We start from the raw sequence: 24,777 nt of genomic DNA on the forward strand, positions 1-24,777 counted from the left end.
CAAAACTTTAGTAAATGGATATCGGGGGGAAAATGCACTACTGCTTGGAGTCACACCTGGTATAAGGGAAGATGGTTGTGGTGGTTGGAGGTCAATCATTTCAGTTCCAGGACATTATTGCAGAAGTCCTCATGACCTGGATAACATTCGGGCTTGGGTATACAGCTGGCAAGTAACATTCACTCCATACAAGCGCCAGGCAATGACCATCTCCAACAAGGGAGGATCTGATCATTGCCCCCTGACATGCATTAGCATTAGCATTGCTGAATTCCCATTATCAACATCTTAGGGGTTAACAGTGACCTGAAACTGAACAGGACTAGCCAAGTAAATACTGTGGCTACCAGAGCAGGTCAGAGGCCATGAATCCTTCAGCGAGTAATTCACCTCCTGACCCAAAGCCATCTACAAGGCACAAGTCAGGAGTGTGATAGAATATTCTCAACAACATTCAAAAAACCATCCAGGACAAAGCAGCCTGCCTGATTGCTAGCCCTTCCACATTCAATCCTCCCACCACTGATGAACAGTGTCAGTGTGTGTATCATCTACAAATTGCATTGCAAATATTCACCAAGGTTCCTTCTGCAGCGCTTTCCAAACCCATGAGCATCCTGAAGGACAAAAACAGCATTACCTTGAAACACCACCTTGAGGTTCCCCTTCAAGTCACTCCTGAGTTAGAAATATATCACAGTTTCTTCGCTGGCAGCTCGCAATCACTTTCTTAATGGCTACTCGGGATGGGCAATAAATGTTGGTCTAGCCAATGAGACCCACATCCCACAAATGAATTTTGAAGAGTGTAGTGAGGAGGGGATTCACTTGCCCTCACAGTGTGAATTTGGTTGTTCATTCATTCCCTGCACTGCAGGGCAGTCCACCTCTGGACCCCTGTGGCACCATGACTGACTATCATGGCGACCTCCTCCCAGGCCACTGTAGGAGGTCTGGTGGGCATCCTACTCCTATCTCTGGGAAAAGGACATCCCTTCTTTCCTCCACAGCGTGGAAGAGAATGTCCAGGGGAGCATTACTGAACCTGGAGTCTGTTTGTGTTGCTTTCTGGAAGCTGTGTCCAGCACTCCTGGCCTGATGAATGAATGGCAGCCTGGATACATTTTCAATATAACTTGGACATGACGGCAAGTATGCAACTTCCTGCCCATCACGCCATGCAATGTGACATAATCACGCTGGTTGCATAATTAACTGGAAAAGGTACGGGCTTAACATGTGACATGTTGATCTCCTTTGGGGTCATCTCCTGTGCCAAAATGCCCCATTCTGTTAGGATTCTGAGTCTATGCACAATTCGAATGGGAAGGAGAGTCCTGTTTGATATGATTTGATTTATAATTGTCACATGTATTAACAAACATTAGCATTGTTCCTTCCTTGCTATACAGCCAAAGCATACAGTTCATACAGAAGGAAAGGAAAGAGTGCAGAATGTAGCATTACAGTCATAGCTAGGGTGTAAAGAAAAATCAGCTTAATGCAAGGATGGTCCATTCAAAAGTCTGATGGCAACAGAGAAGGATCTGCTTTTGAGTCAATAGGTATGTTTCCCCAGACTTCTGCATCTTTTTCCTGATGGAAGAAGGTGGAAGAGAGAATGTCCGGGGTGTATGGAGTCCTTGATTATGCCGGCTGCTTTTCCAAGGCAGCTGGAAGCGTAGACAGTGTGAATGGATGGGAGGCTGGTTTATGTGATCAACTGGGCTTCGTTCACAACCCTCTGTAATTTCTTGCTATCTTGGATAGAGTAGGAGCCATACCAAACTGTGACACAATCGGAAAGAATGCTTTCTATGGTGCATCTGTAGAAGTTGGTGAGAGTTGTAGCAGACTTGCCAAATTTCCTTGGTCTCCTGAGAAAATAGACGCTTTGGTGGGCTTTCTTAACTATAGTGTCTGGATCGAGGGACCAGGATAGGTTGCAGGTGTTCTGGACACCTAAAAACTTCAAGCTTTTGACCTTCTCTATTTCATCCCCGTTGATGTAAACAGTGGCATGCCCTCCACTATGCCTCGAAGTCGTTGACTATCTCTTCTGTTTTGTTGACATTGAGAGATTATTGGCGTCGCACCGGTTCATCAGATTCTCTATTTCTTTCCTGTACTCCATCTCATCATTGTTTGAGATCGATCCACAAAGGTGATGACATCAGCAAACTTGAAAATTGAGTTGGAGGGGAATTTGCCCACACGGTCAAAGGTGTATAAGGAATATAGTAAGAGACTGAGGACACAGCCTTGTGGAGCACCGATGTTGAGGATGATCGTAGACAAGGTGGTGTTGCCTATCCTTACTGACTGCAGTAAGTGGATTAGGAAGTTTAGGATCCAGTTGCAGAGGGAGGAGCCAAGCTTCAGCCATGAAGTTTGGAGATGAGTCTCGTAGGAATAATGGTGTTAAAGGCTGAGTTGTAATCTATGAATAGGAGTCTGACATGGATGTCTTTGTTATCTTGATGTTTTTTTAATTTGATTTGATTTATTATTGTCACATTTATTAACATACAGTGAAAAGTATTGTTTCTTACGCGCTATATAATCAAAACATACGATTAATAGAGAACGAAACGAGAGAGTGCAGAATGTAGTGTTACGGTCATAGCTAGAGAGTAGAGAAAGATCAACTGAATGCAAGGAAAGTCCATTCAAAAATCTGACAGCAGCAGGGAGGAAGCTGTTCTTGAGTCGGTTGGTTTGTGACAGACTTTTGTATCTTTTTCCCAATGGAAGAAGGTGGAAGAGAGAATGTCCGAGGTGAGCACAAGTCCTTAATTATGCTGGCTGCTTTGAAGGAAGTGTAGACAGTGTCAATGGATGGGAGGCTGGTTTGCATGATGGATTAGGCTACAATCACAACCTTTTGAAGTTCCTTGCAGTCTTGGGCAGAGCAGGAGCTATACCAAGCAGTGATACAACCAGAAAGACTGTTTTCTATGCTGCATCTGTAAAAGTTGGTGAGAGTTGTAGCTATAGTCTGGGAGTTACGAAGTTCAGGGCCCATTTGCAGAGGGAGGTGCCAAGGCCTAGACCACAGGGTTTGGAGATGAGTTTCGTGGGAATAATAGTGTTGAAGGCTGAGCTGTAGTCAATAAATAGGAGTCTGACATAGGTATCCTTGTTATCCAGGTGTTCCAGGATTGAGTGCAGGGCCAGGGAGATGGCATCTGCAGTAGACCTGTTGCAGCGGTAGGCAAACTGTAGTGGATCCAGGTAGTCTGGGAGGCAGGAATTGATTTGTGCCACGACTAACCTTTCGAAGCACTGGCCGGTAGTCATTAAGGCACGCTGCTTGGTTTTTCTTTGGTATCGGGATGATGGTCATCTTCTTGAAGCAGATAGGGACCTCAGATTGTTATAAAGAGAGGTTGAAGATGTCTGTGAATATCCCTGCCAGCTGATCCATGCAGGATCTGAATGCACGTCCAGGTACCCCATCCGGGCCAGTTGTCTTCCGTGGGTTGACCTTCAAGAAAGCTGCTCTGGCATCTGCAATGGTGACTCCAGACATAGGTTCATCCAGGGCTTCCAGGGCTTCCAGGGTGGAGGGCATTCTCTTGCTGACCTCTTGCTCAAAAAGGGTGTAGAGTGCATTGTGCTCATCATGGAGTGATGCATTGGACCCGATGATCTTGAAGCCTGTTATGTCTCGCAGACCTTGCCATAGTTAGCGGTGTAGCTAGCCTGGGATTCTTGTGTTCCAGGGTTGAATGTGGGGCCAGGGAGAAGGTGTCTGCTGTGGACTTGTTGCGGCAATAGGCAAACTATAGTGGCTCCAGACAATCTGGAAGGCAGGAATTGATTTATGCCATGACTAACCTTTCAAAACACTTCATAATGATATATGTCAGAGCCGAATAATAGTCATTAAGGCTCACTGCCTGACTTTTCTTTGATACCGGAATGATGGTCATCTTCTTGAAGCAGGTAGGGCCCTCAGATTGTTGTATAGAGTGTTTGAAGGTGTCTGTGTATGCCCCCGCCAGCTGATCCACCCAGGATCTGAGTGTTTGTCTGGATACCCCATCCGGGCCAGTTGCTTTCTATGGGTTGACTTTCAAGAAGGTTGTTCTGATATCGACAATAGTGACGTCAGATACAGGTTTGTCCAAGGCTTCCAAGATGGAAGGCATGCTCTCGCTGACCTCTTGCTCAAAATGGGTATGGAATGCATTGAGCTCATCAGGGACGGGCACATTGGAGTCAGTGATTTTACCTGCCTTCGTCTTGTAGACTGTTATGTCTTGCAGATCTTGTTACAGTTGGCGCGGGTCCGTGTGGCTAGTCTGGGACTCTAGCTTGGTTTTTTTGGCACCTTTGACGGATCTCCGTAGATTATTTCTGGCTTTCTTGAATCAGTCAGGGTCACCTGATTTGAATACCTCAGACCCAGACTTCAGCAAGTAGTGGATATCCCTGTTCATTCATGGTTTCCGGTTGGGGAACACGCGGTTTTGCTTATTTGGCACCCAGTCTTCTACACACTTAGTAATGAAGTTGCATAGTCATTCAGGCTGGCCGCAGAGTTTTTAAATACTGACCAGTCTACTGACTCTAAGCAGTTCCATAGGATTCAATGACCAATGGACTCCATCCTTAGTGCTCCTGTGCAAGGAAGCCAATAGATAATTTTAAAACATGTTATTTTGTCTCCTGGGCCCACACTGCTTCCTTAACCTGACAATGATTCTCATCAAAAATCTTATTCCAATCTCTTCTGGGCTATGAATGCAGGAATTCCAACAGAAGGAGTCCCTGTCCCCTATACTAACTCAACCCTCTTCATCTGGCATGAAGCAGCCTGATGTTCTGCCCATTATAACACCAACTTCTGGTGTCGACTGGAATCTGGCACCTGTCTGTTTCCTAGATGTTTCCCTGGTGTACTGTTAGAGTTATAACATGCATCTGATGAAGTTGGAGGAAATGTGGTTCCCACATTTTAAGCAAATAATAAATAAACTTTATTTTTCAAATGACAGATAATTTCTACCTCACAAGTGGACGTGATGTATACATATATAAGATTACTGCATTTCAAAAACGTTTTACTCCAACGGGATGGAATAATTGTAGCTAGATAAATGTGCATTGCTACCACAGCATTGTGTACTTCGACTCATATTATGACCCAGAGGATGGACATGTACTCCCTGATGGAAGAAAAATTAACTATTCAGTCAAGTTTAATCATTAACTCTTTCACAAATTAGTTGCTTTTTGATTTGAGCAGTCTGTTAACCGATTTCAATCTACTGCATGATTTGAAACAAGATAACTGTTAATATGACATAAAATAGCTTTGCATATAGAACCATGAATATATTAGTCTCACAATAAATGCCTGTATCATTTCTAACATATATATTGAAAGCAGATTAGAATATTCGTGGTGTTTAAGGTTGAATATTTCTTTCTACTAATCCATTAATTCAATTCACTAATGTCAAAAATTGTGATTCAATGTATCCTGCTGAGAATAAAGAAGATATTGAAGATACTGATTGTCATTGATCCGTGTTTCAAAACACTAAATTTAATCTGAGCAGGTACTGATTTTTACAATAATAAATCAATCAATCATCGGGGAGAAGTTAGGTTACACCTTGGGTGGTTTTTCCAGCCACGCTTGTCCCAAGACAAGAAAATCGCACCTATGGCTAATGGACCTTTGCAGGTCCTGTCCCGCCTGTGACGATCCCAGTGATAGGTGGGACAGAAAGATTCCACCCCTTGTGTCACAGCAGGTGGTTAAAGTTTGGATCTTTCTCCCAAATATACAATAGATGACCTCCATTAGTAATTTAAACTGATGGATTCCTCCTGGCCAAGGTGGGTGGGTGGAGATAAGACTCTCATTGAGAAGTGAAATGACCCACAACTGCTCCTATGTCCTTACATTTAATTATCTATTCTAAATAGGAATTACCTAGGTTGATGAGTCTAAGTGGAATAACTGATGAGCACTCTGGACTGATGGGAAAGAAAGTGATCAGTTGGTGAGCAAGACTGTGGTGCTTTAGAAATAGAAGGATAGAGTTAAAGACAAGTTGACTCAGGAAGAAAGATACAATGGGAGTAGAAACCAACTTATAGACAAAATTGATGGTGTATAAAAAGCCAGCCATGATGTGATTTGAGAGTTAACACCTCCAAGCCTCCCAGATTGATTCAATCAACTTTGTAACTGCCATCGCAGCAAGAGATGTGACATCCGGGCCTTAGCTTTCAGTCCACACGTCAATGGTGTTTGCAAAATAGCATTCTTTTGCTAAATCTCCACTTTTGCTTCAGAAACTGAAATAACTTTTCGGAGGCCTGTGCCCCTTCACCAGATTCCCATAATTTGCAAACTCAATTCTACAGTAAACCTGACACTCCTTATTATGGACACATGTGAGACTCCCTGATTTTCAGTTAATCATTATCTCAGTCAGGGAGCTCATATTCCAAGACGCCAGCATCATGCCTCCTTGAGGTCATTACTCCCCTCCCCCACTAAGTCCAAGGAACCTCGTCGTTTCGCATGCCTCATGGCCTTTTGTGACACTTCAGCACCAGATCAAATTTCTCCAATTCGGTGTCCAATGTGGGCAGGGTGTATCAAACAGGTGCTCATCCCTTATGCTATGAGCACCAGAGTTCTGGTTTATTGGGGGCCTGATTCTCCCATTCTGATGCACATGTTTTTTGGTGCATCAGGATGGGAGAATCACGTGTTGGTCATTCTGCAGGATTCACGCATGCGTTCCTGACTCATGCACTTCTCCCACAGTCAGAGATCAGGCGCACTTGGGACCACTCTGGAAATCAGTGAAAAGAGAGGTTAGTCATTTAAATCTGTTTTAAATTTACTTTAAATCTCATTATGGGGCCCAGCACAGAATTGTCCGGACCTAACAGCATTACCCACCCCGCCAGGACTATTTCACTCTGGCGGGGTTTAGACCAGCTCCCCATTTACAGGGAACTAGCAGGAAACCCCGCTGGAGTGAAGGGGGGCAATCGGGGCCACGCAGGGCATAGGTGGTGGGGGCATGGGCACCCTGGCTGTGCCAGCCTGCGCCCCTGGCACTGCCCAAGGGACAAAGTGCCCATACCCAGGGGACATCTTGGCTCTGCTCACTGTACATTGGGCAGTGCCAAGAGAGGGCAGGGCCTAGGGGACAAGGTGAAGGGGGCAGGGCTGGCACTGACCCACGCATGCCACTATGTCCACATCTATTCCAGGCCACCAAACATAGCTTCTTACCAGCATCTTCATTTTGGGTACTGCAGTGTGTTTGTGATATGGTTCAGCCCATGTGGAACGGTGATCTTGACTCAGAACAACCACTCTTGCCCCACGTTGCTGTATGCCATCTTCTACAGTGGACTGCTCGCTTCTATTCCAATACAGGTGGGATTGGAGCAGTCTTGCTCTTTCTGTTCCTCCCGTCAGCACTAATTGTTTACCTTTCGCAAGGACCAGGTCCTTATGCATCCAAAGACGTATGTTATGTGGAGCCACTGGAAGTTTATCCAGAAAATTCATGGTCACTACCATCTCTCCTACTTGTGGTACCATCGGCGGGGTATCTGCTAAAGCTAGCCTACTCAAGGCATTTCATTTGCCACACAGGTTCCCGGATGCTGTTCCAACTGATAGGTGTAGGTAGCCAATAATTATGCACACTGCTGGATATGGGCCAATGCTTTTGGTGGCACAGCATTGTCCTTACTTAGTAGCCCTAGTAGCAGCTTGTGATCAGTGACAATCACAAACATCTGCCCATAATATTCCCTCACTAGGTTCGCCAAATCCTGAAAGGTTTCGGAATCTGGTGCCTCCGGAAAGTTAAGCTGCAAATAATGGCAAATGCTGACGGTTCGCAAGCGGTCAGAAGAATGACCCATTGCTGATCATCTGCCAAAATGCTGTTAACCCTAAAGAAATGATGCATATATTCCACATTTTGAGCCCAGTCCTCCATAGCATGGTCAAAAGAGTCCAGTTTCCCAAACAGGCATGATGCCTGAAAATGGCTGAACCCAAGTGAAGCCGCTGTTAGCAAGAAAGTTCCTGAGAGTTGTTCTTTTCTCCTCATCGCCACTGAAATAACACCTCAGAGGCTGGTGTCCCTGCACCAGATTCCCTTGATTTACAAACCTATCTCCACTCCCAACAGCGTTTCAGGTACAAAGTCAGAATGCAGAGTGTCAGTAAACCTGACACTCTTTAATATATTTACAGGTGAGACACCCTGATTGGGTAGGCAATCATTACATCAATCATACTCCAAAAGCCCAACCACATGGGCCTCATTGAGGTAATTATGGAGACTTTCATCCCTATCAACTCCTGGGATAGAATTAGTCAAATGTTTATGTAGATGGCATGGCAGAAATAAAACAACTGATAAGTGAGTGACAACTTAGAGCAGTCATGGGCAACCTGCAGCCCAGAGCCACATGTGGCCCATCTATGTTCTGAGTGTCACTCACAAGACATTTTGTTGACTATTGCCCACATACAAGTTTGCCACATTCTGCCGCTTTCCGTCCATGTAGCTTTTATCCTATCAGTGATATGAATGTGAAGCAAGGGCAAGTGAAGTGAGCTGCATGCCAATTGCACACAACATTGACTGTGAGAGCCGTGTGCTCCCTCTGCCTTCAAAGTTTAAATACTTATTTTCTTTTTACCACTCGAAGTTGATGATAGTTCTATTAATATTTAAAAGATATATGCATTTTCTATGACTTATGAAATATTCAGTGTATCTTCAATGTAACTAATCTTATTCATGGGGTCATGGTTAGCAAACAAGCCCAATTTCAATCTTGCGGCCCACTGAGATAAATGAGGGCAATTTATGTGGCCCACTCACTGGCCTAAGTTGCCCATCACTGATTTAGAGAAAATAGCATCCATTGCTGACAAAACAGAGAGGAGAGCAATCAACCAAAGAATGCCTCAAATATGGCAAATATTATCAATGTAAATGTATAAATAGATGTAAATAGATATAAATCCTGCTAACTGACTTTAGCTCACACCTATAATAGAAACTTGGCTGCAGGGTGGGTGAATATTTCAGGAAACAGTCCTGAAATTTCTCTAGAGGCCCTTTTGGAAGTACCTAAGAAGGGGAGAACTTCAAACTGTCCCACAGATTCCTGTTAAACTTCATCCCAAAGTTTGGAGATGTATATGAACATATGTGCGGAGAGAGGCCAGCCAGTGTCAACTGTGGAGGGTGGAGGTTGGAGAGAGGAGGATGGTGGCTGCTGAACTTAATGTTGAAGTCACTGCTTTTCTATTGGGTCACAGGTCGATGATTTTACTTTGTGAAATTCTATTTTGCAAATCCATTGGGCCCACTTTTGACAGGCCTAGATTCTGGGAATCTGCTCCATGCAAGGAATATGGTAGAAAGAATGGAGACCTGAATGAATGGGAATTCCAATAGACAACAGCATCCCACTCCAGATATCCACATGGAAGGAAGGCAAGAAAAGCCCTGTCCTCTGTTGGAGCAGAGTGTTGAAACTACAAACAGTGAAGACCCAGAGTAACTTCTCACTGCCCAGATTGTATGGTTTACTCACCTCACCAAAGAAATAAATCATAAATTAGAATGAATAGAGAAAAATGGGGATAGTTGGTCACAATAGTAGCAGATGTTACCTTGGTGATAATAAGGAATAAACAAAGTGAGTCAGTCAATCGATGAATCACCATTGGTGGGACTAAAGAACAAGAAAAGAAATACGAGTGAGAATGTTTTAAAGCCAGTGATGATTTAATAAAGTCATGGACGTATATACAAATCATGAGCCTTGTACGAAGAATATATTTCAACTTCCATATCGTTTTCCAAAGAAGTCAGCTTCCACATACATGCCAATGACCACGAATTGTATCTTTCTGCCCCCTTCGCTGACCCAAATACTGATGCTGTGATCTCAAATTTCCTGTCTGATATGCAGAACCCAGATGAGCAAGCCTTCCCCTAGCTGAACAGTGGAAAAGTCCGGTTAGGCTGGTTAGTTTAACGTCTGTTGCAGGTAAAATGTTAGAATCCGTCATCAAGGAGGAAATAGCGAGGCATCTTGAGGGGAATTGCTTGATAGAGCAGACGCAGCACGGTTTCGTTAAGGGGAAGTCGTGTCTGACAAATTTACTGGAGTTCTATGAGGATGTGTCTAGGGCGGTGGATAGAGGAGAGCCGGTGGATGTGGTCTTTCTTGATTTTCAGAAGGCGTTTGACAAGGTACCTCACAAGAGGTTATTGCAGAAGGTAAGGGGGCATGGAGTTGGGGGTAGGGTGTTAGCGTGGATAGAGGATTGGTTGTCAAATAGGAGGCAGAGAGTGGGGGTTAATGGGTGCTATTCGGATTGGCGGTTGGTGACTAATGGAGTGCCCCAGGGGTCGGTGCTGGGGCCTCAGCTATTTGCCATTTATATAGATGATCTGGAGGAGGGAACCAAGTGTAGGGTGTCGAAATTTGCTGATGACACCAAGATTGGTGGAACGGCAAATTGCGCGGAGGGTGTGGAGAGTCTACAGAAGGATCTAGATAGGCTGGGCGAATGGGCCAGGAAATGGCAAATGGAATTTAATGTTGGCAAGTGCGAGGTGGTCCACTTTGGTAGGAATAATGGTAGGAAGGACTATTACTTACGTGGCGAAAAACTGCAGCAGGCGACGGTGCAGAGGGACCTTGGGGTCCTTGTGCATGAGTCGCAAAAACCCAGCTTGCAGGTGCAGCAGGTGGTCAGGAAGGCGAATGGGATGCTGGCCTTCATAGCGAGGGGGATTGAATATAAAGGTAGGGAGATCTTGCTGCGGCTGTATAGGGCATTGGTGAGGCCACAGCTGGAGTACTGTGTGCAGTTTTGGTCGCCGTACTTACGCAAAAATATTTTGGCCTTGGAGGGAGTGCAGAGGAGGTTTACTAGGCTGATGCCGGAGTTGAGGGGGTTGAGCTATGAGGAGAGGCTGAATAAACTAGGCTTGTACTCGTTAGAGTTTAGAAGAATGAGGGGAGATCTCATTGAGACATATAAGATGATGAATGGGATGGATAGGATAGAGGTGGAGAGACTCTTCCCGCTCAGAAAGGACAGTAGGACTAGGGGGCACAGCCTCAAGATAAAGGGGGGGCAGTTTAGAACGGAGTTGAGGAGGAACTTCTTCACTCAAAGGGTGGTGAATCTCTGGAATTCTCTGCCCGTTGAAGTGGTGGAGGCTGCTATGTCCTTTAGGACCTGGCCAACACAGTCATTAGCGGTGCTACTAAGCCACTCTTAGTGATGGACATTGAAGTCCCCAAACAGAATAATATTATGCACTCTTACCATCCTCAGTGTTTACTCCAAGTGGTGTTCAACACGAAAGTGCACCAATTCATCAGCTGGGGCAAGAATGGGGAGAGGGTGCATTTAGATGTCAACAAGCAAGGGGTCTCCTTGCCCATGTTTGATCTGGTACCATGAGACTTCATGAGGTCCAGGGTTGATATTAAGAACTTCCAAGGCAACTGTCTCCCAAATGTATTCCAAATTACTGTGTCTCTCCTACTGGTGAGACAATACATACTCAGGGATGGTGATGACGGTTCCTGGGACATTGTCTGTAAGGTATGATTCAATGAGTATCACTACATCTGGCTGTTACTTGACTAGTCTGTGGGACAGCCATCCCAATGGGGACAGAAGCCCCTAGATGTTAATAAGGAGGAATTTTCAGGGTCAACAGGACTGTGTCAACAGGGTCTTCAGGTCTGGGTTTACTATTGTTGTTTCTGCTGCCTATGTCAATGCTGGATGATCCATCTGGTTATGTTCCTTTTCATAGACTTTGAAGCCGTTTGATACAATGGAGTGATTTACAAGGCCACTCGGGATTAGAGTTACATTGCTGTGGGTCTGGAGTCACATATAGACTAGACCAGATAAGGACACAGATTTCCTTCCCCTAAAGGGACACCAGTAAACAAAATTTATTTTTACAATAATCAGCAATGGTTTCCTGGTCATGATCACCAAGACTAACTTCTTTAATTCTAAATTTATTGACTGCAGTTAAATTCCACCAACTGACATGGTGGGGTTGGAACAAGTTTCACTGACGTAGTAGTCTGTACCTCTGGATTACTAGACTGACAACATTACCACTATACAACCATCTCCCCTCCCTTTAAGTACTTCCCCTAAAGCTTTTGTTGGTTGTTTTTATTCATTCACAGGATGAAATATCACTGGCTGGGCCAACATTCCTTGCCCATCCCTGACTGTCCTTGAGAAGATGGTGGTGAGCCACCCTGTGGAGCTGCTGCAGTCTACATTGTGTAAGTACACCCACAGTGCTGGAGGGCAGGGTGTGAGCTCCTAATTATGTTCAGGGTTGTGGCTTTTAAACAAAAAGAAAAGAATGTGGTTTACACACATATATTAAAACTATCAACAACCAAATTATTCTTGGAGCTCTGATCTGTACAGAGAGCAAATTGAAATTGAAAGCAACTGCCTGTGCCACGCTGTAATGATATCACCCTCAAATCAGGTGACCAGCTCTTAAAGCAATCATGCAACCAGTTAAATAAATAACATCTCCCTCCCCTTTACTTCTGTGGTCATGACTACATTGTTATAGCCATAATGTGGAGATGCCAATGTTGGACTTCATTAGGTTACTGTAGAGTTGGGTTCACAAACAGGGCATATATAGGCACAGACTCAATTACAAGATAATGGTTGGATTCACAATTCACACCTTTTTAACCTGTGCTTAATCCTCTCTCCACTTGCATTATCTGTGCCTATAAAAACCTGATTATCTGTTAAGACTTGCATCCCAACCATCATCTTGTAATTGAGTCTATGTTCATTATGCCCTCTTTGTGAACCCAACTCTACACTCACCTGATGAAGGAGCAGTGCTCTGAAAGCTCGTGCTACCAAATAAACCTGTTGGACTTTAACCTGGTGTTGTGAGACTTCTTACTGTATGTTGCTGTACATAGGATTGATAATAGAAAGCAGCTAACAATGGTATACCTTTATTCAGCCCAAAAATAGTAATTAAGGGTTGACAATCAACCAATAATGTTAAATGATGACCATATAAATAATGATGAAACCTTTGTACACAAAGATCTTTCCACGTGGCTATTTTATATGCCAGAGAAAGTTCATTCCCAGCCTGAGAAATGACTTTCTCTCTGTGCCACAGTTAAATTTGTTTTCCAGTTTTTGAACATTGAACTCTGATATTACTGAGTCAAAGCATTCATTGATGGTCTGCTCAGTGTATTTCCTGTAGGCTGTATCCTGAGGGATGGATTACAGGACAGTAAGAATTCTGCAGTACAAGATTCTCAATGTAGTGTCTTCAACTCTCCCAGGCGAATGTGAAGGATCACGTTCCCAGTTTACATCTTACTACACTGGCATTGATTATTGAATGGTCAATAAAAGAACAGGAGAATCTCCAAGGCTATGTCAAATCGACAGTCAACTCAAGGTTGAGATGAAACAAAGGCAGCTGACTGGGTTTTGGGCCCCATTGTCAGTAAAATTTCCTCAAAGTACCTGGCATTGCTGTCGAGGTTATTTATGCTGCCACATGTCAAAACTTAACTGTGAAAAATTGAAATTTCATCACTGGCTGGAATTAAATCAAGATATTAGCCTGAAATTCCCCCTTTCCGAGAGCACTGGAGAGGGCGGGAATGAAGATAGGATGGGAATGGGGAGAGGGCAGGAATGGGGAGAGGGCAGGAATAGAGTTGGCAGGAATGGGGGGAGGGCAGGAATGGGAGAGGGTGGGAATGGGGAGAGGGTGGGAATGGAGAGAGGGCGGGAATAGAGTAGGTAGGAATGGGGAGAGGGCGGGAATAGATTGGTGAAAATGGGAGAGGGTGGGAATGAGGAGAGGATGGGAATGGGAGAGGTTGGCAATGGGTAGTGGATGGAAATAGAGTAGGCGGGAATGGGGAGAGGGCGGGAATGAGAGAGAGTGGGAATAGAATGGGCTGGAATGGGGAGAGAGTGGGAAAGGGGAAAGGGCGGGAATGGGGAGAAGATGGGAATGGGGAGGAGGTGGGAATGGAGGGAACGGGAATGAAGGGAGTGGGAATGGAGGGAGTGGGCAGGCTGCTGCTTCTAATGTGCGCCCTCAGGGGGACAGCGGCTGTGAAATGTTCTCAAAGAGCTGCTGACCTGTGAATAATAAATTCAGATGAAAAAAAGTAGCAGGGTGTCTAAGTAGAACAACCAAAAACAAGTCTCCGTCCCCAACACCTTTTTAAATTTTATTTCAGTCCTGACATTTCATCCCGCCCTGGATCGAGGTTGCAGCTAATCCCCTGGTCAACTGATCCACCTGCCAACTGTAATAACAGACAGACCGCTTAAAATTCCCTTAACTGTCTAAATGCCCACTTGGTTGTCGGCGGGTCTGCTTCCAATGCTTGCACAACTTCTTCTTGCGAGATTTCACATGTTTCCACTCATCCGAGCAACATAAAATTCTGGCGCTTATGCAAAAAAAACTTCTGACTCAAACCCTGACTCATCACTGCGAGCACCATGCAATGCTGCTCAAATAAGCAGCCTTGGTCATCACATTGATGGCAAGCAATGCCGTTAAGACATTGCCGAATTTTTACATGTTTTTTAACGCATATCTTTTAAACAGTGGGTTGGGAATAAATGAGTCAAACGTATTAAATGTGTTACAGCGGTAGGCAGCTAGTGGATCAGGAAAGGGGTAAAAATTAACTAAGTTTACTAAAAGTAAAATGTGTGAACTTCAGATGTAGGGCAAAGGCAACAATCAATTTGCCAACAACAGATTTCTACAGATTGCAAATAAGATACATAACTAGCCAATCTGTTTGATTGGGATGAACTAATAGACAGCTGTTGACTGGGGCAGGGGGAACATCCATGCTCTTTTAAAATCTGTGGATAGATCACTTACCTTGAGGAGACAGGGTTTATTTTTAGAATCTTATTTGAATGTTAACAATGCTGCTCAGTCAACACACTCGTGACTTGGACTGAAACTTGTACTTGTACTAAACTTCTGATTCAGAAGTGTGAGTGCTATCACTAAGATAAGTTGGCATTGTGTAATATTCGAGCCACTACACTGATAAGCTCCAATCATTTATGAGAAAAAACAGATATTCTTATGTGATCTTTGTCCACAATGATACACAGCATGTGTTCATACTATTTCATCATAATATTAGCCCTTCCCATTAATCTATTCATTAAAGACCAATCTTTTTCTTTATTTGTTCAGTTCATAGGATGTAGATGTTGCTGGCAAGGCCAGCATTTGTTATCCATTCCTAATCACTTTGCACTGAGTGGCTTGCTGTAACATTTCAGAAAGCAGTTAAGAGTGGGCCAGATCTAGTACTGATAATAGATTTCCTTCCATTTGTTCTGCCTTTAGCAATTGCAGCTTCTCTGGATCCATTGTTTGTTTCTTCATTTGTCTCAATATCACTTCACTTTCTGTTGTTTTAGTATCTTGTTTATCATTTAATTCCTCTTTCTTTTCACCCTATCACACCCTAGTGTTTAATTCCCTCCCAATTCCCTTCCCATTGTACAGGTTATTTGCTTGGAACCTATCCCAACTCCCTAACATTTGCCAGTTCTGCTGTAAGTTCATCAACGCCAAATGTTAACTGTTGTTCTCTTCACAATGCTACTTAATGTGCTCAGTACTTTCATCATTTTCTGGTTTATTCCCAACATCGACACAGATTTTGCTTCTGTTTTACCTCAAGATTTTATTTGGAAATCAGAAATTTAGTGACATTTTGTGGCATCCCTCCCATTGTTCCTTGTTTAGCATTCACACGTGAGCTGCAGCTGCACTGTGACCAATTGGATTTTTGTGTGTAGATGGTGTGACCAGAAACCTCCCCAAAATGAATACATTCATGGTTATTGACTGCCTGTCTTTTGCAGTCTCTCAAAATTAGCAGTTAGCAGCTTGTGTGATTGTTAATTCTTCCAATGTGGATATTGCTCCTATTGATATGTTTACAGCGGGGCTGTTTTAACTCCCATTAAACTGAAACTTCCCCTATCCTGCTACAATTTTCTTCCAGAACTTTAACTTGCAAAAGCAAGTTTTCAAACCAGAAAATTGCATTTCATTGCACAAAACCTATTTGGAGAATGTAAATACTATTCTAATTGAATATGTAATTAAGTGCAACATCACTTCTCAATGAGGTGTCAGAATGCGCAATGGCAATTTGAAGGCCTAACTTGAAGAGCTTCAGATGTGAGTAGCCAGCCGACTGTGGCTCTGTTGGTTAAGACAATTGTTTAATAATCAGGAGTTCTTGGTTTCAAATTCTACCAGAGCTTTGTTCAGTTTAACCTTCTCTGTGCAGGACAAAATCTTTTAAGTGTTCCTCCTGTGATCCGGTAGTATAGGTCACTGAACTGATAATCCTCAAACTAGGGCAATGCTCTGGGGTTCCATGCTGAAATCCTACCATAGTATAAGGTAAACTGGCTTGTGGCAGGTACGGGTGAGCTGAAACATTTCCAGATGAAAATAGTAGCACTCTTGTGAGCCATGAAGGATCATTTGCCAGGTACTGAGGTCAGGAAAGGCCCGATCAAGCTATATAGAGCATGATCGCAGAGGCAGTGAGTGCAACATCTGCCACCCAGCAAATTGATGCCCAGTTCAGAAAAACATTTGAATGCCTCAAAGGGGTGGCCATGGTACAGTTGTGGCACAATGGATTTCTCGTGCGCCTTGGAGGGGACTGGTGGATTTTGGAAGAGCAATTTTAATTCATTCTTTTCTCCTGTAGCAGGTTTAAGATGTTAAACCATGGCTGCTTGCGAATCCTTCAAATCTGCCTCAAAAAGACAATAAATCAGAGAAAAATCATGGCACAGCACTCTTCATTTTACACGCATAGCAAAAGCTAAGATCACATAGAATTTATAACAGATCGATTTCAAATGAATGGGCTTGTGAGTTGCAAAGATCCAGGTGATTCAGGAAGTTTAGAAACTAAACAAGTGCTTGAAACAAAAATGTTTTTTTTGATAGTTTATTCCAGGGAAAATAAAGTGATTGAAGCAACGACACCTCAGGAGCAAAGTCATTAAGAGTGAAAGGAGTTGTCAAATAAATTACATGAACAAATATTTAAAGTGAAAAGTAGTTTGTGATTTCTCCGATCTAAATCAGAAATCCAAAACAAACTGTTTGTTTTGATATCAGAGAAGAATTTATTTCATTATGATATTATTTATATAAGAGGGAGATAGATTTGGCACCTTCTTGTTACAGATTGAACAAACATATCTCAAGTCAGATGATATTCCTGGCCAATTCACGTGTCTGTGGAACACTTGCCAGTTATGGATGAGTGCAGGAAAAGGTACAAAACTACAACTACCTTGACCCCTAGTAGTACTGTAGCTTTTGAAAGTGACTAAGGATACTTGTCAATGTATGAATAGGTTCTGGAATCAATTCTATCCATGCTAAAATTATGATATTGGCAGTAACTCTTAAGTTTATGTTTGGCACTCTTTGGATTATACATCCCAATTAGATTACTGCAGACCACTTATATTAAAATTAAACAAATGGTTACATGGCCTATTTTTAATTATATTGATTAACACAATGGACAAAAAGTAATGGATTTTATGACTGGGTTTTTCTTGTTTCCTGTCAGTGCGAACTGAGAATTTGGCACTCATGAAATCTCCATTCACTGCAGTGGGACCAGAGAATCCCAGCCATGGGCAAAGTCAAGGAATCCTGAATTTGTGTTTGTTTGGAAGTGAACGTCATCCACATTTGAGAATAGAGATATAAAATTTCTGAAATGTTAAACCCAACCAAAGAGAATTGTGAACTAGAATTTGCCAACAGATAGTAAGAAGCAGTTATGTTAATCCATGAAAAGAGAGTATAGTGGTCCTCCTGGGTTAACCACCATACTGATTTGATTTGATTTATTATTGTCACATGTGTTGGGATACAGTGTATTGTTTTTTGCAGGCTGTACGTTCCGTCCATAGGGTACATAGGGGAGAAGGAAAGAAGAGGGTGCAGAATAGAATGTTCCAGTTACAGATAGGGTGAAGAAAAAAATCAGCTTAATATATGATAAGTCCATTCGAAAGTCTGATGACAGCAGGGAGGAAGCTGTTCTTGAACTGGTGGGTGCATGTTCTCAGACTTTAAATCATTTTTCCGAGAAGAGGATGTCCTGGGTGCGTGGGATCCTTGGTTATGCTAGCTGCTTTTCCGAGGCAACAGGTAGTGTACCGTGCTGGCATGTCAAGTTGTCTATGCTTATGACAACTTACTCAAAATCCACTTACTTAGAAGGGATTAAAATCAAAACCTTTCACATTTCTGAAATGAGGTTAACCCACGCACCTTTGACTGTCTGTTGGTGAATGAAAATGCTAACAGAGAAACTTTGATTAAGAAATAGATCTGGCTGAAACTTTGCTAGTAACACCAGTGGTGTTGGCCTTCACATGAACCTGAAGATGTCATCAAATGACTATCTGCCAGTCACTTTGTAAACATAATTTTAGATGTTGCCTGACTGCCATTTTTGACAAAAATCATTAGTGCATCCTTTTGGAACATTTCTTCAATTCTCTAACCTTCCTGTCAATTTTACCATGACGCTAACACAACGAAACCACAGGAAATCTTCCCTAATTGAAAAAAAACCTTTTTTGGTAACATACAATGTGCAGGGGCGGGGGACCCTCCCTTTCCGTGTTTCACACGTCAGTTATTTTTGTCTCTAAACCACAACTGACAGTGTATCGTTGAAACACACAAAGCAGCGTGTTTATGGGTAATGCCTCCAGCTCCAAAATGCCAAGAGATGTTGATGATATCCCAGCAAAACAAAAAGTATTGGTCATTTCCCCATATTAGGCACGGTAAGATTGTGCAAGAGACCTAATCAGCTCTATAAAATCCAGCCAGTGTAAAAAGATTTAGTTCATCGCAGGACGCCTCAAACCAAAAGATGAACTACGTAAAGATCCTCGTTCTGTTTACATTAGTCAACCTGGCAGCATGCTTACCTCTGCTGCACAATTCGGATACTCAAACATTCAGCGAAAAGGACTGGAACAAATGCCGGGTATAAAAGATATGAAACAGCAAATAAATAGCATATATTCTTGTGTTTATATTTGATATTTTAGTGTTTATATTACATGCATATATAATATATGAAAGCAATAATTGTGCATATAAAACATAAACTAGAAGGGTCTTCCAGACTCGAAACGTTGGCTCAATTCTCTCTCCACTGATGCTGTCAGACCTGCTGAGATTTTCCAGCCTTTTCTGTTTCAGATTCCAGCACCCGCAGTACTTTGCTTTTAAACTAGAAACCCCATCGCCCCTTATGTGTTAAATTGGAAATGCGTTCTTGATAGGTAAGGAAAACAAAATTTGTGGATTTTATTTTCGTCCTAAAGTAAACTTTGCTTTGCTTTCCCTCACTAGAATTACCTGAAGACATTTTACAACATGACAGGATCGACTTTGAAAAAGAGCGCGACCGGATTAACTGAGAAGATTGGAGAAATGCAGGAATTCTTTGGGTTGCGAGTAACGGGGACGCTGAACGGCGAGACCCTGGCATTGATGAATAAGCCTCGCTGCGGGGTCCCCGACCTGGAGCAGTACACCTTGTTCCCAGGAAAACCACGGTGGCCTCGCAATAGAATCACTTACAGGTACAGAAGCTGGCTGTAAGGGGGCTTGGGTGGGTTTACAAAACTGGAACCGAATGAGAGAGAACTGATCCATTCACTCCCTTTCTTCCTGAATAGAATTGTAAATTACACGCCGGACCTGGACAACAGAGAGGTAGACACTGCCGTTGCTTTGGCCCTGAAAGTCTGGAGCGATGTCACCCCACTGACCTTTGTCAGACTCTACACTGGAGAGGCTGACATCATGATACTGTTTGCAAGAGGCAGTAGGTTCAACAATTCTGTTTGTGTCTCGGTGGAATGATTCGATGATTTCTTTATTTCTGTTTATATATATATATTAAAGCCCTCGCTCTATATTCCTAGATCACGGGGATTTTAACGCGTTCGATGGACAGAGTGGCATTTTGGCTCACGCTTTTGCTCCTGGACCGAACTTTGGGGGCGACACTCACTTTGATGAAGATGAGAGGTGGACCTTGTCCAAAGACGGTAAGGAGCCACCACGTACAAATGGGAAGAGATTTAGAGGGTGGGGGGTCGCTTTTTATTTCTCTATCAATGTCTCTGTTGTCTCATTCTGTTCCCTTATCCGAAATGGACGGGAAAAGTTACGTGGTGTGAACTTTTCCCTTTTACAATTTTCATCCAAGTGTGAAACGACAAATCTTTACATTGGCTTCCATCGGAGCATGTCATATTTGTAACGAGGCAAATGTTTGATTCGTTCCTCATATTGAGGCCTTTTCTTATCCATGGCTTCTTAGCAATTTGACCAATTTGGTTGTCTCGCCATCTTCACAGGAGTCAATTTGTTTCTTGTCGCTGCCCACGAGTTTGGACATGCTCTGGGACTGGGTCACTCCCGGGATAGATCCGCACTGATGTTTCCTGTCTATTCCTATGTCAACACCAAAGGCTTTAGTCTCCCAGATGACGATGTTCGCGGGATCCAGGCTTTATATGGTATGCTGAACATTGTAATGACCTGATCTGTAAACATACATCTTTAAAAAAAAACAATGTTTGTGTCCTATTCACCATCCTTCAGATTAAAACAATGTCCAGTCCAAAGGCTTTTTGTGTTGCCCTTGCTGAGGATAAAACACAATCCGGGACTGCAAAAATACAAATCGAACACAGTTTGTGTAACTGACCTCTCAGTGAACCCACCCTGTGGTGAGGTAACATTAAACAACACGCAAACTTCAAAAGCAGAATACTACTTGGAGATGGATTCCCTCTTCTTCTTTTGTTTTCTCCCATCTGCTGTTAATTCCAACGGGAAGACCTAGTTATCTGAGGGTCAAGTCTCATTGGAATTGGAAGCGGGTAGAATATCTCTGAGCCACGCTCAGCAAAGTCCACTGGTGCAGGAATATGTTGACAGACGTCCCGCCCCATCCACGGCAAATATCAGCCACAGGAAAACTCAATTGTTTGTTGGGAAATGTAAGCCAATTTTTTAAAACAGTTGCTTCAATCTGTGTAAAACCACAGAATTTTCTTATCAATGACCCGACCACCCCTACCAATGCGCTGTGAGCAATGCATATATATGTAATATATATTTGCTAAGTATCATCTCTGTAGGAGCTATTTCATGGGTTCATGGGACTTGTATTGCTTTTAAAACGCTCCCGTGATCCTTGAATTTTACAAGTAATTCTTCACATAATTTTACATCACAGGAGTCCATTCAACCCATCAAGGCAGTTACTAAACCTATCCATTTCATTCAATTCCCTGGCTTTTTCGCCTGTATCGTTTTAAAATTTCTACAAACATTTCTCAATAATGGACATCAGTCGAGTTTAGAAATATTTATTTCCTTCTATTATCAAATGATCACATCATTTCAAAACATATATTACTTTCTGACGTACGCATCACTTGAAAACAGTTCTTCGGCTGTGTTCTAGGAGCTCGTCAAGGTCCAAGACCACGTCCCAGGCCAACACAACCACAGCCCAAACCACCTCAACCAACACAAACCCTGGATAAGTGCGATCCCCAGTTGTCATTTGATGCAGTTACAAGTTTACGAGGAGATTTATGGTTCTTCAAGGACAGGTACGAATACCATTTTTGGTTCTGTTTTACTCAGCTTGTCACACCAAAATCATCACTGCAGACATTATTCAATCGTTCGTTTAAATATCACACAATCGTCAATTTTGGCAGGACCATGAGTTAATATGTGTTGATGTCCTACATCAAAGAGAAACAGGATGCTGTAATTTTTCATTTTACATTTCTCACATCAGTTGGAATTGTCCGTAGAGGTGGGATCCTCATGAGAAGGATGGGAGGGAAAAGGAAACCTATCTTAATGCCTCATGGAATCTAGCTCTGAGTGAAACAGATGAAAGCACTGGTAAAATCTCAGCAAAAAGCAGAATTGCAAATATGTGTGTTCTGCAATTATGCAATCTGAAAAAGTCACTTCCCATTATTGCAAATCTTACGGATTTGAAATTTAATTTTCTGGTATGGCATCAGTAAAACGCATAGTATCACTACACCAATTTATATAACACAAAGGCTAAATTATAGATCAGATTTGTTTTCAAGGAGGAGAAACTCAAATGTTATTTATTTTAAGATTGGTAGTTACGGTTGTATTGAAAAATTGTAATACACTTTCATCCAAAGTTTGAATGGCATCCAGTCTCCGTGCTGGTATGTCTGTACTTCTTTTGATTGATGGGGTCTACTTTACATTCTATCTATCTTTATTCTGGATTAAAAACGTTGCCCTCATTAATGAATTAAACCTTTTCATTGTTTAGAAACGTTTGGCGGAAACGCTACCGACGTCAAGATGTAACATCACTTCTAATCGAGCATATTTTCCCAAACATTCGGTCAGTGGACGCTGCAGTTGAATTCAAGAACAGAGATGTGGTGGCCCTTTTCAAAGGTTCTAGAAATGCTCCTTTTTACGCAGAGTTTGCGTGCTGTTCTCAGCACTGCATTGCCAATGCTTTTTATTGGCAATATATAAGCTTGCGCACTCATTAAAATTTGCAAGATCAGCCAATAAGATAAATTTTCTTTCCTCCTTTGTTTATCTGATAACGAATGTAGAATGGAAAGCTAAAAGATCCACTTCTTATTTTCCATTGCTGCACTTCTGCAAACTATGTGCTCATTCAGAGAATACTTTTGAAACATTTTATTGTCAGATCGCATCAGTTCACTGTTGACTGAAATCACTGTTAAAATCCCTTAGGATCAATGTACTGGCTAATTAGAGGCTTCAGGATTTTGAGAGGCTATCCTCGGAGCATCAAATCCTTTGGGTTGCCAAGATATGTTACACATATAGATGCTGCCTTATATATCAAGGAGACAAGAACAGTATTATTCTTCGTGGGAAACCAGTACTGGAGGTATGTACTAGTATTATTATGCAATGCTCCCCATTCCTCCACAATAAAGCAAAATTCTTTTAGAATCAAACAAGTATTACCAAGAGCATTTTAAAGCTTAAATGTATTGGGAAAAATAATATTAATAGGTTCTCTGATTTCTGAAGCAAACATGGATAATGAAAACAAAATAATTGACAAGATCCCTTGAAAATGATATCCATTTAAAATGAAATATCTTATTCTTTTTGTTTAGTTATAATTTGATATGGAAACAAATGGACAGAGGCTACCCCAGAAAGATAAATGATGACTTTCCTGGAATTGGGAACAAAGTAGAGTCAGCATTTCAAAACTATGGTGAGTTCAGAAACAGGTGGCAAGGTTGAAATATTTAATGTTTATGAAACTACAATGGCCCATTTTTGAATTATTTTCTAAGCTAATTATTCTATTTGTACAATACATTGAAGATTTTATTTTTTCTTCTTTAGGCTACTTCTACTTCTCTAATGGAGCAGCACAGTATGAATACGACTACAAGAACAAACGTATTATCCGTGTCTTAAGGCCAAATAGTTGGCTAAATTGTTATTAGCTAATAATAAATAATTTATCTTAGAATCTATCTAATCAGAGCAATGCATCTGTAAAAGCAGCGGATCTTCATGTCAGATTAAAATTTGATTATTTTGCTGTGGTTTGAAAAATAATTATTTTTTAATAGTTAAAACTTTTATACATTTGTCTTGAAACAATTGAATATTCTTCCATAGTGATTTATAGTATTTCATTTATTTTTGAAGAGATACAAATACATTAAATTGTATTGAGATTTTAACATGTCATTAAAATATGCAGGCATAATTAAGGACAGAAACAAGATTGATATATAGCTAATATTTTTCTATTGTATTTGTGTAGTTTATTTCTATCATTCACTTTATGTAATTAATACAAAGTAAATGGCTATGATTTAGCATAATTGATAAACTTTTACCAAATTGTGATGTTCGGACGAGTTGAATATATTTTCTGCTGGTATGTTTCATGTTTGTAACAGTGCTGAATCACTTGAATGTATAATTTTGCCAGGACATTTGTATTAAAACATAACTTTTCAAAGCATACTGAGATGATGAATAAAAGCCTTGAACTAAATTTTATACATTCTAGTTTTCAATTTTCTACATCATCATGTATGAATCATTGGTTGACATGAGGCCAACACAATTTATGGTATCTTGCATCACATTAGAGTAAACATGTCATTGAAATTAGCAACTGATCAAAAACGTAAAAATAAGACACTGGAATTCTCCAGCCATCCATGCCCCACTGCTGCCTCCGGCGAGAACGGAGAATTTGGCACTCAGCCGTATTTCCATTCACGACAGTGGAAGTGGAGAATCCCACTAGTGGGTGAAGTTGGAAAACACGGTAAGAAGTCTCACAATACCAGGTTAAAGTCCAACAGGCTTATTTGGTAGCAAACTACCAAATAAACCTGTTGGACTTTAGCCTGGTGTTGTGAGACTTCTTACTGTGTTTACCCCAGTCCTATGCCGGCATCTCCACATCATGAAGTTGAGAAATCCAGCTGTTTTCAGCAAGTATACTGAACAATTA

The 24,777-nt window shown here is 42.0% G+C and overlaps 1 protein-coding gene across 1 annotated transcript in view; it reads left to right on the forward strand.

Moving 5' to 3' along the window:
* Nucleotides 1-23,761, forward strand: part of LOC145349490 (collagenase 3-like) — a 63,957-nt gene extending 40,196 nt beyond the window's left edge. The window contains exons 10-20 of the mRNA XM_080198025.1: nucleotides 5,004-5,096; nucleotides 19,028-19,191; nucleotides 19,563-19,795; nucleotides 19,892-20,040; nucleotides 20,141-20,266; nucleotides 20,579-20,740; nucleotides 21,697-21,847; nucleotides 22,567-22,697; nucleotides 23,010-23,169; nucleotides 23,405-23,508; nucleotides 23,643-23,761. Of these exons, the coding sequence (XP_080054151.1) occupies nucleotides 5,004-5,096; nucleotides 19,028-19,191; nucleotides 19,563-19,795; nucleotides 19,892-20,040; nucleotides 20,141-20,266; nucleotides 20,579-20,740; nucleotides 21,697-21,847; nucleotides 22,567-22,697; nucleotides 23,010-23,169; nucleotides 23,405-23,508; nucleotides 23,643-23,746 (1,577 nt within the window). The 3' untranslated portion in view covers nucleotides 23,747-23,761. The remainder of the gene's footprint in view (nucleotides 1-5,003; nucleotides 5,097-19,027; nucleotides 19,192-19,562; nucleotides 19,796-19,891; nucleotides 20,041-20,140; nucleotides 20,267-20,578; nucleotides 20,741-21,696; nucleotides 21,848-22,566; nucleotides 22,698-23,009; nucleotides 23,170-23,404; nucleotides 23,509-23,642) is intronic.
* Nucleotides 23,762-24,777: the final 1,016 nt, after the last annotated feature.

This window comes from Carcharhinus amblyrhynchos, chromosome 10, assembly GCF_965287045.1.
Source record: "Carcharhinus amblyrhynchos chromosome 10, sCarAmb.v2.hapA, whole genome shotgun sequence".
Classification (NCBI taxonomy): domain Eukaryota; kingdom Metazoa; phylum Chordata; class Chondrichthyes; order Carcharhiniformes; family Carcharhinidae; genus Carcharhinus; species Carcharhinus amblyrhynchos.